Raw genomic sequence first — 17,486 nt, forward strand, 5'->3', positions numbered from 1 at the left:
AGCAACCAGAACTTTACACATTATTCCAAATGAGGTCACACCACAGATTTGTATAAGAGAAATGTTGTATCAGCAGTTTTGTTTTCAATTCTTTTCCCAATTATCTTTAGTGTGGAATTTGCCCTTTTCACAGCTGCTGCACATGGGGTTGACATCTTCATTCACTATGGCCCCATGGTCTTGTTCCTGGTCAGTCACCTCCAGTTCAGACCCCATAAGCGTCTATGTGAATTTAAGATTATTGCTCTCACATGCATCACTTTACACTGTAGACAGTGAATTGTATTTGTCATTTTACCACCCATTCACTTGGTTTGGAGAGGTCCTTTGCAAGCTCTGCACCATCTTTTTAAACAATTTAGTACCATCACAAAATTTGGTCATCTCACTCCTAACTCTGCATTGTTTTCAACAAGTTAAAAAGCACAAGTTCCAATACCAATCTTTCAGAAACTCCACCTTCTATCTTCTCTGTTCAGAGAAATGTCCAGTTAACCCTACTCTGTTTCCTGCTATTTAACCTACTCCTGGTCCATAAGAGGACATCTCCTCTTATTTTGAGTCATTTACAGCTGCTATTAAGATTTGTAGAAAAAGTACAGTAAAGCAACAACACACTAAAGATGCAAAACTAACACAAGCCAGACAGGTTTTAACTACAAGCAGAATACCATACAACTTGTGTAGATATATACTGTAATAACAGTCATCAGCCACTGTAATATAATTTATTCCAGAGTAAGCAACAAACAAAAATACAATGTAAGGATGCCGTTTTAGAGCTATCATTTGCTAATGTCCTTAAACCTTGCAAAATATTTCTGCTTTAAATGAAACAGCCAACCTGCTCAGACCTGCTTCAACCTTTATCAATATAAAACAGCTGTTACAGGGGACTGGTTCAGTGTGGGAAACAAAATATTTTACTTGTTCTGCTCTACAAGGGCAAGTGATAGCAATATGCAGGCAGCCGTGATGATATGAGTGACAGTCACACTTACAACTATTGATCATCAATACATGTGTCAGTTTCCAGAACTCTGAAAGGTTTAATTCTAAACTATGTTTTAAGTCTTTCTGTGCAAACAGTAGTGTGTTGTTTTTTTCAAAAACAGAACCATAAATGTTCCTATATTCATTGAGATCTAACTCCCCCGGCAACCTGTTTCCAAATATATTCGTTCATTCCCTCTCTCTCTCTCTCTCTCTCTCACACACACACACACACACACACACACCACTTTCTCTATTCTCCTAAGTGTTCAGCTCCACAGGTTCTTACACTGTCACCAGTCTTCAACATACAAAATTAATTTCCCCTTAAGGATAAATGGCACCCTCGCAGGAGTGTTCAAGGAGAGCAGGACATTGGCGCAGCCTCAGACCTCCTCCCTGTTCTTCCTAAGCTGAGTAAGACTAAAAGCCTGGGGCAAGCTCCTCACCAAGATGTTTTCATACCAAAGGAATATACATTTCCTAGGGCTTACAACCCTCCCTTAATGCAACTATTTCCCCAAGTTCATTGAGAAAGCTTGGAGTTTCATCAGGGGGCTTATATAATCAACAGCAAACAAATCAGCAAAAGAGCTTTTCCATCATGGTGGTACATCACATAGGCAAGCTAACGACAATAAGTCATTGTGTCACTGGATCAGAATGAGACAATGCGATGAATACTGTGGAGCAGAACATCGCATCCTGTGGCACTGTGAGCAGATTCATGATCCCACACTAGGGCAGGACCACTATGCTCTCAACAGGGGTGAGGTTACATAAAGGCTAGAAGCAGAACCAGCTACGACAGTGCAAAATTAAGTTCGAGCTTCTAATATGATTTAGCAGAATGTTGTTTATTTTATACAATTTCTATGCCACCCTCCATTCAAGGATCACAGAGAGGGTTACAATGTAAAAACACAAAAATACCTAACATAAAGGTAAAGGGACCCCTGACCATTACGTCCAGTCATGGACGACTCCAGGGTTGCAGCGCTCATCTCGCTTTATTGGCCAAGGGAGCCGGTGTACAGCTTCCGGGTCATGTGGCCAGCATGACTAAGCCACTTCTGGCGAACCAGAGCAGCGTACAGAAATGCCATTTACCTTCCCACTGGAGCGGTACCTATTTATCTACTTGCACTTTGACGTGCTTTTGACTGCCAGGTTGGCAGGAACAGGGACCAAGCAACAGGAGCTCACCCCGTTGCGGGGATTCGAACCACCAACCTTCCGATCAGCAAGACATAGTAGCAAACAAAAACAATATCCCCACACACACCGTTTAAAGGGCCATAGATAGTAATTGTTTTATTTATTAAATTTCTATATTTGCTTTGTCATCAAATGCTTTATAACAAACTAGACCAACTGCTCTTCTACTGGATTTCAGTTCTTTATCATTAAAACATCAAGTACCTGACACATAATTCAGCAGTAGGTATCTGAATCCAAGTAAGAAAAATTAAACCAAATTTCTAGTCTTTATGGAAGCAGATAAAAGCTTGGAAATGTGTGGGCAATGCCTGGTCTCGGATGGTCCCTCATGGGTAACACCCCAGGCATTAAAGAAAGCCCTCTGTCCTTCCATAAAGCCAAAATATCCTGCTGTCCTGATCTTAAAGGTAAAGGTAAAGGGACCCTGACTATTAGGTCCAGTCGTGACCGACTCTGGGGTTGCGGCGCTCATCTTGCTTTATTGGCCGAGGGAGCCAGCGTACAGCTTCCAGGTCATGTGGCCAGCATGACTAAGCCGCTTCTGGCAAACCAGAGCAGCGCACCGAAACGCCGTTTACCTTCCCGCTGGAGCGGTACCTATTTATCTACTTGCACTTGGACGTGCTTGTCCTGATCTTACTAGCCATTTAAACCCTATCTCCATTCAGCAGTCTTCTACCACCATATGTCTCACTGCAAGAGCGCCAATGCCACTGACTCTGTGAATCTTGCAAGGAGATGGAAATGTGCAGAATAAGGAGCTATACTGCAAATGTACATATTATATATTAATTCTTACTGCACATTCTGAGGCTCTTTAGAACAGAAGAAGTGAATGCAGACTATACACAGCCCTGCATATCAGACATTATGGAAAGATCAAGATTTTCCCAGTGACTAAGCCCCACTTCTTTAAATTATGGGAGCCTACCGATTACATTTTTAACAATGCAGAACTGTGACAATGAATCTAGTGAGTGTTAAACTGAAAGGGTGGTGCATTTCCAAGGATAAAAATTGTCACTGGTGTCATAATGAAAGACAGGGACTGCTTAGCTAGAAAGGTAAAGCAGCAGAGAGGACAGATGAGATCTGAAGGGGAAACGAAATCAAAACTGCAGCATGTGGTAGCTGACTGGGATTGGCAATGCAGGGTTTTCCACAGCAGTCTGTCTACTTCACTTTTAAGCACAGCAAGATTCATGAGTACCATAGAAATTATACCACCAAATCAGCATCACTTTTTTTTCCCTCCACTTACAGATAAAGCTGTCAATTAGTTAACTGAATCATACCTTACATTTTGCCTACACGTATCTCATTAATAAAATCAGCTCTGTCAGATTTTGGTTAAACCTGTACACCTAAGGATGCATATATATCAAGCACTAGAGCATGAACATTTTATGCTTCCCATAAGCATGGCACAGGGAAATTGGATGTTGCTGGGATGCAATACACATATCTTATTAATGCAACTTCAATCTAAACAGCCCCTTTACCAATGGCCAACTTAAACAAATATTCCTCACAACCCTTTCAACTTTATTTCATCATTTATACTGTTCAGTCACAGCAGCTAAGGATAAACCAATGCTTCCCATCTAGGTTATCCTAAAGCATTTAAAAAAATACTGTGGCCCAGGACCAAGACATTGGCACCTCTGCTTCAGAAGGGCAAATTCCCTTTCCCAGGACCACGTTTAAGAAGCAGCAACTGGGGCAGTCTTTTTGGCAGATACTTCTACCAACAAAGAACCACCAGTTCAAACTCTGCTTCTTTGATCCATTGCTTCAGAGGTTTGTTTGCCAACATCCTCAGATATCTACTATACCTTTTCAGAAATTCATCCAGCTATTTCCCAGTAACAATGGCATACAAGCCCCAATATGGAAGCACTGTCCCTTAAATGCATGTTGATCTCCCATCAGAGAGGTGGGAACTGGAACACACACCTGTGTATTTCAGCCCTCTGGAGGTTTCAGGCCATGACTGAATCAACACCACAGGTTTCCTCCTTTACAACCTAGATTCTGATGCTTGACACTGAGCAAATGCTGCATGCTTGTCATTATTACCTATCCGCCAAACTCTGCAGTCATCACTACCTGCCATCCATCCCTGAGCTCTGTGTTGCAATATAGACAAGCTGAACAAAATAACACAACACGATTGCTAATAACAATGGCACTAAACACTATTTATAGACTAATACAAATCATCAGAAATTGCAACTAAAGTCTCTAAATCTTCTTCACCAGTTGCGGTAGGATAATTCAAAAGTTCGATATATACATAATCTGTCACCAAATATCGCCGGAACAGAGTTTCCGGATAACCAATCTGTTTCGTTCAATGCTTCATCAGCCAGACTTGTAAGAATATGAGAAGGATGCAGTTCAATTTCTTAACAAGCTGAAATTTCAATATACATGCGATGAAACCTGCGTCTGTATAAAATAAAATGCATAATACAATATATACAACTAAGATACATACCCAATCTTACATGTAAGTAAATATAAACGCTGTAGAAAATATGCTCTGGATCAGTGCTCATATGATACTGTAGTCACTGATGTTGGTAACAAATTGTAAAGAACATAATACAGTGGTGCCCCGCAAGACGAACGCCTCGCAAGATGGAAAACCCGCTAGATGAAAGGGTTTTCCGTTTTGGAGGCGTTTTGCAAAACAAATTTCCCTATGGGCTTGCTTCGCCAGACGAAAATGTCTTGCGAGTTCCTGTGGGTTTTTTCCCCTCCCCCCCCTTTCCTAAGCCGCTAAGCCGCTTATCAGCTGATAAGCCGCTTACCAGCTGATCGCTAAAAGCCGCTAAACCGCTAATAGCGCTAATCCGCTAAGCTGTCAATGGGCTTGCTTCACAAGACGAAAAAACCGCTATACGAAGAGCCTCACGGAATGGATTAATTTCGTCTTGCGAGGCACCACTGTATAGTTAGCCACAGGTGAAACTAATATACTGTAAGGGAAATTAAAGATACAGCACAACATTAACAGCAAGAATGCCTGACAACCAGATGAAAACAGTACCCCATCCAGTCAGTGGATCATGGCACATAATGCAATTAAATAAAACAATGAAAATCTAACTCTGAATTCAATCCCCCCAGATGAACAGAGTTGAACATGTAGATGAAATGGGTTTCCTGTTGGTGTAACCACCGTTCCAAATTTGGAACTGTTTTCATCTGGTATCCTGAGCTAAGAAATTGAGAGAGAACCTGGAGAATAAGCAAGTGTAAAGTGATGCACAAGGGGACAATAAATCCTCATATATTAATAGAGTCTGAACTGACAAGTGAAGAAGCAGGGGAAAGACCTTGGGGTCAAAGTAGATAGCTCAATGAAGATGTGGACCCCACTGTGCAGAAGCTGTGAAAAAGGCAAATTCCATCTTAGGGATCATTAGGCTTTTTAGTTAAAAAAAAAGCAGTAAGGAGGGAAATGACAGATGTGTATACAATTATGTAAGCTGTAGATAAAATTAACAGAGAGAGGTTTTTCTCTCTATCTCAGAACACTAGAAGCTGGGGACAGCCAAATGCAAGCTTAATGTTGGAAGACGAAAGGAAGTACTTCACACCGTGCACTGTTAAACTATGGAATTCAATATCACAAAATGTGATCATGACGACTAAATGGGGTGGCTTTAAAATAAAACTAGGCAGATTTGTGTTTCTCAGTACAAGATGTCCATTACGGCAGCCAAAACCATTTCTGTCGCAAAATTCTGCATAAAACCAGACTGAAAGGGATCTAGACCAGTGTTTCCCAACCTTGTGCCTCCAGATGTTTTTGGCCTACAATTCCCATCATCCCTTGCCACTGGTCTTGCTAGTCAGGGATGATGGGAGTTGTAGGCCAAAAACATCTGGAGGCACAAGGTTGGGAAACACTGATCTAGACAATGAGCTCCCATGCAGGTAAATTTGAAGCTGGGTAAACACAATACACAACTACCTAGCCTAAGACTCCAGTACTCAAGACTAGACAATTTCCCAGTCTGCTTGAGTAAAACGATAGCTTCATCAAAGGGCACATCACTGCCTTCTTGAGAACAGAAGGCATGGAACCTTCTCTCAAGGTTGTCCAGACAGATAATCTCAGCCTTCCTGTCTTTGTCAGCCAGGAAAGGGAAAGGATCAGGCATATCTCTCAAAGAATTTCGTCCATTTCCTCTAGTCAAACAAATAAAAGTAGGCACAGAAACCTGATAAAGACTGTGTTAAAGACACATTCAGCACACTCCACACACAACTGCAGTTCAAGTCTGAACAGATGTAAAAAAAATTATTCACAAAGTGCTTTGCAATCTCAACATAGACTCTGATGGCTCCTCCAACTTCTACTGCACGCCAAGTTGTAAAAGGCCCCTCGCCATTTGAAAAATCAATACAATGAGTAAGACAGTGCTAGGTGCTATCCAAATAACTATTTAAAATCCATAACTTTAAAGCATTTTAATGTCGCATATGTAAAATGGTAGTTCCCCTAACATCAAAACACTGCACAACTTTTGAACATTGTATAGAAATGTTCTGAAGCCCAACATTTAAAAGACCTGTATTTAAACAAAATAAGGAATACAAAACCTCCTGAGTCTTCTGTGATCCCAACCCACCCACTGCATTTTGAGCAGACATAATAAAATTGGCTGCATCTCATATTGTGAATTACCAGAAGTAAAGTTGTCTTCCCCATTTTGCATTTGAAAGGCTTTACAGCAATATCCGTCATGCAAACTCCAATGTTTTATTGAGCACACATACCAGCTAGTACTATCTTGATTTATAAAGTGTTTGTGATAAAACTTACCATTCTAACTACTTCAGGGTAAGTCTGCTCTGTCAAACAGCCTCTGCTTATTGTAATGTAATCCACAAGTTCATTAAGAGTTGAGCGCTTGTATTCTTTCATTTTAAGATCAGAAAGTGTGTCCATGAAGTCAAAAATGACACAGCACTGCTGAAGTTTCTTTAGGAACAACTCAGGTTGCTCTGAAGTTGGAACGTCTGGAAAGGAAAAAAGGAAAGCCTGTGTTAGTCTTAACATTCCTGCATAAAACAAATCATGTTTCAAAAGGACAATAAAAGCAGCAATAACCACTGAATATCTGTAAAAAAAGAAACTATATGAACAATTAGTCCTTCAATAGAACCAAGTTCTTTAATTTCCATCTAGCACCAGTAGAATATCACAAACAGCTCAAATAATAAAATAGCACTTTTTATTTGTTCACAGGCATATTAAGACTGGGACCAAGAAACTGGCTCAAATTTTATTACAACAGTTGTCACTTGTATTTTCAACTAATAACATTATAATTTCTCCGAAAACTGCACAGAAATCTGGGAATGGGGAGTTGGGCAAGTTTAGCTTTCATTTTAAAAAATATTGCATATATTTGAGTTTATTCTGGATGAGAAAAGGCTAAAAAAAACCAACATTTTACTTTCCTAGTAGCATATCAGATGCACAAGTAAATCTTTTAAAACTCAATGCTCTCCTCACCATACATGTGTAAGTGTTTAATAGGTGGTGGTGGTGGTTGTTGTTGTTGTTGTTGTTGTTGTTGTTGTTGTTGTTGTTACTACTACTACTACTATATTTATACCCTGCCCATCTGGCTGGGTTTCCCCAGCCACTCTGGGCGGCTCCCAACAGAATATTAAAAACATTATAAAACATCAAACTACAAAAACTTCCCTAAACAGGGCGGCCTTCAAGTCTCTTCTAAAAGTTGTGTAGCTCTTTATCTACTTGATATCTGATGGGAGGGTGTTGCACAGGGAAGGTGCCACTGCTGAGAAGGCCCTCTGCCTGGTTCCCTGTAACTTCACTTGAGGGAACCACCAGAAGACACTCAGAAGAGGACCTCAGTGTACGTAATATGTATAATTTATAAGGCTTTAAACCATATACAGGTGTGTGTGTGTGTGTGTGTGTGTGTGTGTCCGCACCTGATCAATTTGTGAATGTCTGCATATATGTGCGGCACTGGGAAATAAATAGATTTAAACCAGGAAATGGCAGGAGAGGGCTGGAGAGTCCTTGTGGCTCGTGAGGAGACTCCTCCCAGAACCCAAAGAGGACTTCATTGAGGGTGAAGGAAGCCCGAAAGAGATTGGGGGTGCAGCAGGGCTCTGTTTAGGCTGCTCAGCCTCCCCGCCTAGCAGCTGACACACACTGCAGCGCAGCAGCCATTTTCATGCACATCCCCCAGCCTCCAGCTGCCCCAGAGAGGGGGGAGAGAGCTGGAGAGCAGGAAAAGACAGGTGTTTAGAGGCTTTTTAGAGGGATGCTCTCGACTTTGGCGATTTTTGCTTATGCGCACAGGAGCCCGTAAGGTAAAGTGTGCATAAGCGGGGGGTGGACCTGTATACACAAGCCTTTTGGATTTATTGCTTCATACTGAATCAATGTTTGACTCAAAATATTGTATGAAGGTAACCATGAATGTGGCAAGTCATCATAAATCTCCTCAGAACAGTTGACGGTTTCCATTTTATTCACAGTGGCAAGTTAGTTACGCTGTTACACATTTTCAAAGGAAATGCATAAAATGTAGATTAATCTCAAGTACCCAGGGGGCTAATAATAATGGGCAAGTCACAAGAACAAACACTGAGCTTTATTTGAACAGCAGACACCAAGCAAAGGAAAAGGATTTTTCCTCTACCCTGCAGTTTGATTAGGAGCAGCAGCTTTGTTCACAATGTTTAAACAGCATCGCAAAACAAGGGGGGGGGGGACCCCAAAAATTGTATTTTAAAGCAATGCTTCAACGGGTACACATTTTGCAGTCTTAAACAAGGCTGTTTATCTTCAGACTCTCACCCAATACATACAAAATAAGATGACAATTTTCGCTTTCTAGTAGGAAGTTCTGGATTCCAAATTTTAGTTGGAAACAAAATAAAATTATATAGGAGTTTTGTGGCATAGTATATTTTTTCCATTCAACACCATGTATCTAATAATAGCCAAACCAAAACTTGAATGTCTGCTCCAAGCCTTGGCTCTGCATGCTCCTTCCTCCCCTTGCATGCTCCAATTTCTTCCCTGACCGGACACAGACAGCATGCCCACTCCAGACTGACCCACACTGATTGATAGGCTTACATTTACAGGTATGTCAGACTCCACAATTCACATGCTGCAAGATAGGAAACTATCACTGTCTCTGCTTCTCTACAGACACTGTCACTAAATAGGTTTACACTGTGAGTGCAAGAATTTTGCTTTCCTGCATTAGGAGTTGTTCCACTGCCTAATTCAATGTGTTGCTGCTTTAAGTGCTTTGTGACTGAGTCACAAACAGAAGAGTAAGAACAAATAAAAACAACAGTAGAGCACTACTTTTAAGTAGATTTTTAACTTTAAAAAATCATGTATTGAGCAATCTTTCAACTTGTCTGGAACTTTTCTGCAGGCCAGATGGTAAGCAAAAGAAACTGAGAAGGGGTGGGTGAGGAGAGAAAAGCTAGGCATGATGAAATTTAACAGATTTATACAGTGGAACCTTGGAAGCCGAAGGCCTGTAAACTCGAACGTTTTGACTCCCAAATAATCGAAAACCGGAAGTGATTGTTTTGGTTTGTGAATGATTTCAGGAAGCCGAACGTTCAGCACAGCTTCAGACTGGACACTCTTGCAGCCAACTGGAAGTCGCACCTTGGAAGTCAAATGTTTTGGAAGTCGAACTAACTTCCGGAACAGATTCTGTTCGACTTCCAAGGTACATCTGTACCAATGGTGACTCTGGCCCATGGGCAAAATGTGACCCGTGAGGTCCATTTCAGGAAGTCATGCCACCCCAACAACATCAAGTGTGGGATGGAAAAGAATGGGAGTTTAAAGGAATGATCAGCAGCTTAATGTTTCTGGTTGCTCCCTGGACTGCTCCTTGGATCCAGCAAGTGCGCTCCCACCTGACTTATCAGCTGATGGGCGGATTGGAACGTGACTGCAACATCCCCACTCCCCATGTTTCTTCTTCAAACCATGGAAGTTTGAAGAAGCGGAGGACCTTTGAAGGTACACTCCCATCTGCCCATGAACTAATAAGCAGATTGGAGTATGCATTCAACAACACACCCCCACAAACTTCTTCAAACCTCAGCAGTTTGCTCCAGGGATGTGTAAAAAGGACTTTAAATTAGTCGCACAAACAACCCCCACCCCACTTTTCATTCAAACCAAGAAGAATTCTTGCAGAGGGTTGCTTAGAAGCCCCACAGTTCACTTCAATTGGGACTTTAAATAGAAGCACAATCTGATGTCATTATCAGCTCAGGTGGGTTGACAGGTGGGCACCCTTGTCAGAGGCAGGAGAGATAAAGACTTGGCCCTCTGCCCAGAAAAGGTTCCCCACCCCTGGATTAAACCAAGCTGGGTGAAAAACAAATTTCAAGGCTACTGGCACAAACGATAGCTGCTTCCACATTTTCAAATATTATAGTGAGTGGAAGAGCAGAAGATAAATGTGGCACATCAAAGCTGGTCCATGGGTACTCTGCCCTGCCTAGCAACTGTCGCCTGCAAAACTGCAGAAAGTCATTTATCAACGGATGCCTTAATTATTATAATCATTGATATTTATATCCTGCTCTTCTGCTCACTGAGCACTTTGATTGACTAACAAAAAAAAGCAAAACAATAAAAAGAGCAGCATGTTTCAGCCCTAGTGAGCCAAATAAAGCCATCCGCTAGACTTTGGCCTGGGACTGATGGTGTTTGCTCTCTGGCACATCTAAGGCCTTTTCAGTTGGATACATCAGGATTTCTGGGAACCCTTAAGAGATCCGAGAAGTGTCCTGCCTCTTTGGATGAGTTCTATATCCTTATTTACTAACAGGTTCTTAAGTTTAAGGCTGCCAAAAATACGATATCCAGAAAAAGTGTCATAGAATCATAGGACTGCAGAGTTGGAGGAGACCAAAGGGTCATATGGTCCAACCCCTGCAATGCAGAACTGTCTTTTCTCTTCTCAATGCATGAGCTCAGTAAGATATTGTTTATTTAAAACATAAATATACCGTACTACTTTTCTTTCTTTTAGGACCTTAGGGTGTTGTACAACCGCTGGTAAAGGTAGGTGAAGGACCCCTGGATGGTTAAGTCCAGTCAAATTCGACTGTGGGGTGCAACGTTTATCTCTGCTTTCAGACCGAGGGAGCCAGCGTTTCTCCCCAGAGGGCTTTTCCAGGTCATGTGGCCAGCATGACTAAACTGCTTCTGGCACAACAGGACACCGTGACGGAAGCCAGAGCACTTTATCTACTTACGCTGGTATGCTTTCAAACTGCTAGGTTGGCAGGAGCTGGGACAGAGCAACGGGAGCTCACCCTATCACACAGATTCTAACTGCTAACCTTACAACCAGCACGCTCAAGAGGTTCGGTGGTTAGACCACAGCACCACCCACGTCTGTTGTACAACCATTATGTCACAATACAAGTGACAACAAAGGATAAAATCCTTAAAGCAGAAAACTTAAATTTACAATAATTTAAGAAGCCCGGGTGATTAATAACTTTTTTGTCTAGTACCAAAAACATTATAAAGGTAGACACCAGACAGGCCTATTTTACAAGTCTCTTTTATTGTTTAGAAGCATACCTCAGATAAATAAGGTACCTGGAACAGAGTGTCAAACACAACTTAGTGCACAGAAAGATTGCTATCGGGCTTTGACATGTGTTCTCGTCCAAAACATACCTAAAGCAGTTTAGGCTCCTTCATAATCCTGAAGTGCTTTCTCTGAGAGCTGAAATAGCAGAGCTTAAGTCAGCTGGCATTCAGCTGGATCTCAATTTCTGCAAGACACTTTGTAAGTCCTTCAACCTCTGCCTCTGGGTCAAAAGAGGCAATGCAGACTGAGGCTACTGAAGCTCATGTTAGCACAGCAATCTCCACACTATATGCAGGCACTTTGTGAAACTGTAGCAGGTCTCAGCTCTGGAGGAGCTGATCACCCATAGGGGAAGCACAAACACAAAGAATGAGTAGATATCACTCGTGTAACATGGCAGTTCTATAGCTCTCAAGAATCAACAGATGCAAAAATAGATAAAGCTGATAATGGCTTGGGTACCAAGATAAATTAAAGTAGTTTGTGGAAGGAAAGTTTCCCAGACTCTCTTTCCCAGCAGGCTCACTACCAGCACACGGGATCAAGCCATTCTTATCCTCTGTACCCCAAATGCTGCATGGACCACCACACAAATCAATCCATTAAACCATTTTCAGACTGTAAGCTGTAGAACAGGGGTGGGCAACCTAAGGCCCAGGGGCTGGATGCGGCCCAATCACCATCTAAATCCGGCCCATGGATAGTCTGGAAATCAGCTTGTTTTTACATGAGAAGAATGTGTCCTTTTATTTAACATGCATCTCTGGGTTATTTGTGGGGCATAGGAATTTGTTCTTTTTTTTTCCAAAATACAATCCGGCCCCCCACATGGTCTGAGGGACGGTGGACCGACCCACGGTTGAAAAAGGTTGCTGAAGCCTGCTGTAGAACCTATTGCCACTGATGCAATTCAGCCCATTTACTTGTAACAAGAGGGCCACTATTATTGCCCCCAAAATAAAAATATACAATTTCATATATATTGCCCTGTTGCCACCCTTTTCTGTCTCTCATATAGTCTGATTCTCATTCTCACTCCACTCAATATTCCATTCAAGACTCCCTTCCTCCATTTAAACTTCATTTGCAACAGATTCAGCACGCGCAGATCCACACCATTATGAAATTCGATTGAATAATACTGGTCACAAAAATGGTTCTAAAAAAACAACAAAAACCCAAACTACAAATATGTTGCACTACACTTAGATGAAAACACACTAGGTGTTCCCCTTGACCTAACAGTTTCCTAAAAACCACAGCAAAAACTGAGAAATGTTTCCAGAAAAACCGCCCCAGAAAAGCCTATGGAAGAAAAACACCCTGCACCTGTCAACATGCCAGTCTTGCTCATCAGAAACTTAACTGAGCCACAGAATGCTCAAAGTTACAACATTTAATTAGCACAGTTACAGAGATTTGGAGGCACCAAAGGAACTCATGATGGAATGCAAGTTCAAGAGTTGAATATACTCTTGTATATTCTATCAAAGGGAGAATGATTATTCAGACATCTTTTTTCCTTCCTCCTTTGTTGTTATGCTGCTTCACTGGTTGTGCCATTAATTACAGTATATGACTATTATTTTTAATTTTGGCTGCAAACTCATTTGAGCAGTTCAAAAAGCATAACATAAATATTTAGAATAAATACTATTTGCTGCAGTCTGCTTAGTATTTTAGGTCTTTATTTTCCCCCTGATCACTTACATTCCTATATTCACTTTTCCTTTCACAGGATCTTTTTTGTCTCGCATTAGAGGATATCTCTCAAATCTTCACAGGAGAATGGATCAAAGGAAAGGTTTCCGTTTTTTTCAAGACTGTGGTTAGGGTAGAGCCAAAGGTTTTTAGACAACAGCATGAAGAAGCTCCAAACCCAGGTATTTATAGACTGTCATGAGACAAGATTAAAAAGCTGCCATACATTCTGCAGTTAGGGCATTATAAATCTAGTGCAAGAGATACCAGAAACGTTTGACCTTTCATGTCACTACAGCATTTCCCCCTTCCTTTCCCATTCTTGGGGGGTTTTTTACCCCCATCTCAAAAGCAATTCTAATTCCTTTTCAACTGGTCAACATATGCATTTTTATTTTTTGTAGCAGAAGCACAACACAGCTTTGGGATTGCTAATTCCACTTTAAATTTATTTCCCTCCCCACAACTATTTTCCTGGGTCACCAAGTAGAAAGTAATGCAAAACATTCACTTCAAATATATGACTGTTTGCAGTAGGGATCTTTCTTATTAAGGCCCCCAGGTTAGCTTTATTTTATGTTCTGTTTTGATGTTATCGGTCACCAAGGGAACCAGATTAGCACATTCTGCTTTCTCAGTTTAGGGATATATATTTTTTAAATCCAAGGTTTTGATGCTGGCCTTGAAACCTGACACTCTACCAACACACTCCTGCTTCAATTCCAAGAACTACTTGTATCCTCTTCTGGTATCTTATTTCCTGCCTTCTTTCAGGTGAAATAACACTGCAAATCCACTGTTGCTTTAAAATCTGACTCACCCTACTGTATACAATGTGCTTCTTCTCTCACGCAGCACTTTAATGGCATTTACTATTTTGAAATATAGAGTAGTGGCACAAGAACATGCCTTGTGTATTGATGGCAGTTCAAAATCTGAACCTCTTCAACAGTTTCCCCATCAAGAACAATTTTAAATATCTGGAAAGAAGTCTTAAAATGCAAGGCACAGGAATGCAGAAGTAACTTACTAGATCACAAAGAACTCAACTTGACTCTTGCTCATCGCTTGTCTGTCCAAAATAACTGGGGGCATGCAGCAATTTTTATCACCCTTAACATAATTAAAATATGATTCTACTCCTTATCTTGACCCGCAATGACAAATCAGGCAGTCTCATCAATTAAAGCAATTTAAAAAAAAAACAACCAGTCACTTAAGAGTACTGACTGTGGTTATTCTGTTATTCCATGAAAGAAGAAAAATTAGCACAAAAGTCGCTCTCTTGAAAAACTTAGGTTTTGCAGCCCTTGCTGTGGCCAGAAAAATATGCTTAAAAGTGCGTGGACAACACCTGGTAAAATCTCAGAATTGGGGGCGGCGGGCAGGAAGGGTGTGAGTTGGCCAGGATTTACAGAATATTTCCCTTCCCGTTCCCTAAAGAGGGAGAGAAGGAAAAACTGCACAATTGTCTTTTGAAGTTATTAATTTTTTTATGTTACCATCCAACAATTCCCCCTAGTTCCCCTTAATTGTCCTGAAATTAATTCCCCCCCCCCATTAAAAATAACCAACTTTAATAAGATCACAGAATAAGACATCATTCACAACTGAACAATGACTATTTTGCACAGGAATACTGTACAGGAAGCTGCCCTATACCAAGTCACCTTATTTGTCTTCCTAGCTAAGTATTGTCTACTCTGAGTGGCATCAGTTCCATGGGTGGTTCAGGGAAGAGACTTTCCCACCCCCACTTGGAGACATCAGAGATTTAGATTTGGATCTTCTGCACACAAGGCATGCTTTATTTTTCTTTACTTACACGGACTGGAGTCAGCGGCCAAAAGGTGACTTTCCTTACAGTCGAAAGAGCCCCTTGAAAATGCTCCCCTGAGGATTGACAACTCCCCACGACACACACTTTTAAGTGAGATCTGTCCCTTCCCTGTCAGCCCCAGTCTATTCAACATGACCCCATAACCCTCAGGTAAGCATTGGGGTCGGAAGTCCTCTGGGGTTGGCAGGGAGAAAAGAGGATGAAAAAGTCACCTTCCACCCACCCCTGTGGATCTACTCCCATGTGTATATGTATACAGATCAGAGAATTCAGCTTTTCTTTACAACTTTTCAGTCAATTTGATGTGGTTGGTTTTGTTTCTAGCAAAGAGCACACACAGCCCTCCAGTTCTGATATTCCAATCAATCGTATACACACCGGCACACAAGCACAGGCATATAGGCTTGCAAGGGAGACCGTACTTTCCTACTGAAAACACCGAAGAACACTAAAGTGCACTGGTTTTTAAAAAATGTTTGTAAAGGGCCCAAGGTAAATTTAGCTAGCAACTTAATTTATAGAGATTTTAATAGAGTGATGTTCAGAGTTCTTCTGATGCAACAGCTAAAGTCCCAAATGGAATCAGATTGCCCAACTGACATTCTCTTTCAGTGAATAGAGTCACGGGGGCAAATAAAGAAGCAGCATAAAAACAGGATAATAAGTCCATGCATAAGCACAGATCACTGGAAAACTCCAATATCCTCCTCTGCTTTTAAGAAGCCCAGACTACAATGGTCTAAAACAGGGGTCAGCAAACTTTTTCAGCAGGGGGCCGGTCCACTGACCCTCAGACCTTGTGGAGGACTGGACTATATATTTTTTTTGGGGGGGGGGATGAATTCCTATGCCCCATAAATAACCCAGAGGTGCATTTTAAATAAAAGGACACATTTTACTCATGTAAAAAAAAGCTGATTCCTGGACCATCCGTGGGCCAGATTTAGAAGGCGACTGGGCCAGATCCAGGCCCCAGGCCTTAGTTTGCCTACCCATGGTCTAAAATGTTTCCTTAACCATAGGGATTAAAATCTTACCTTTGGAAAAATGAAACCAGAGCATCCTACATTCTGAATAGGGATGCATTTCATACCTGTATTGAGAGGGACTTTTACTCAACGTCAGCAGCTTTTGACACTACTGGTCACAGAATCTTCCTGGACCAGCTCTGTAAGATGGGAATTAAACTGTGTCCCATCAGTGGGAGTTTGGCTTCAGAGAGCAGCCTCAGGAGACTGCCTGGCAATTGTGCTAAGTACCCACAGGGTATCATCTTGTCCCTCACACTGTTTAAGCTTTATATGAGGCCAGCGGGTGTGGTCATTAGGAGATTTGGAGAAAAAAGCCATCAGTAAGCTGGTGACGCTCAACTCTATGACATCCAAGCCAGGTGTGGCTCCACAAGCCCAGACCAGTGTCTGAACACAGTGTAGGGCTGGACGAAGGCCAATAAGCTGGATTTGAGTGGCAGTAGGACAGAGGCCCTGTAGGTGAGTGGCTCCACTGTCTAAGATACAGACCTGTTACTGGATGGGGTTACACTCCCTCTGACAGAACAGGTTTAAGGTTTTGCTGTTAGTATACTAAGCAACTACTCAGGACCAGGTTACCTGAAGGGGGACACTCCTTGTGGTATCACACGTGCCAGAAGTCTGCTCTTTGACTATCTGCCTCATAAAGTCAGATAAGCATCAAAGATATGTACTTTTTGTCATAACACACACACACACACACACACACACACACGTATTTATATTTCTGCAGGCCTTCCCAAAAGTCTATACACTCACTGGCTATGCCCATGCCACAATCACATTCCTAAATATTTAAAGGTTTATTTAAAAAATCTAATAACCAATACTGCTCTGTACTTCTTCAAATTCAATGAAGCTTGCACAGACAGGACCTAAAAATAGATTCAGGTAAATATCAACCTTTGCATTACAGGAGCAACACTAACTCTGTTTTGATGCTAGATAGGCACATGTTTTTCAATAATCTCTGAGAAGATAGGCATGTAATTTTCAATATACATCTAACCTATGCTGCCTTTTTTAATGTATCATTCAAAT

General features: G+C 41.5%; 1 protein-coding gene across 5 annotated transcripts in view; it reads right to left on the reverse strand.

Moving 5' to 3' along the window:
• The window catches only part of PPP2R5E (protein phosphatase 2 regulatory subunit B'epsilon), an 88,829-nt gene that overhangs the window by 26,532 nt on the left and 44,811 nt on the right, over positions 1–17,486 (reverse strand). For all 5 annotated transcript variants that reach the window (XM_081912242.1, XM_081912241.1, XM_081912244.1 and 2 more), the window contains one exon: positions 7,055–7,251. In XM_081912242.1, the coding sequence (XP_081768368.1) occupies positions 7,055–7,251 (197 nt within the window). The remainder of the gene's footprint in view (positions 1–7,054; positions 7,252–17,486) is intronic.

Source organism: Podarcis melisellensis (assembly GCF_964234715.1).
Source record: "Podarcis melisellensis genome assembly, chromosome: 1".
Taxonomy (NCBI): Eukaryota; Metazoa; Chordata; class Lepidosauria; order Squamata; family Lacertidae; genus Podarcis; species Podarcis melisellensis.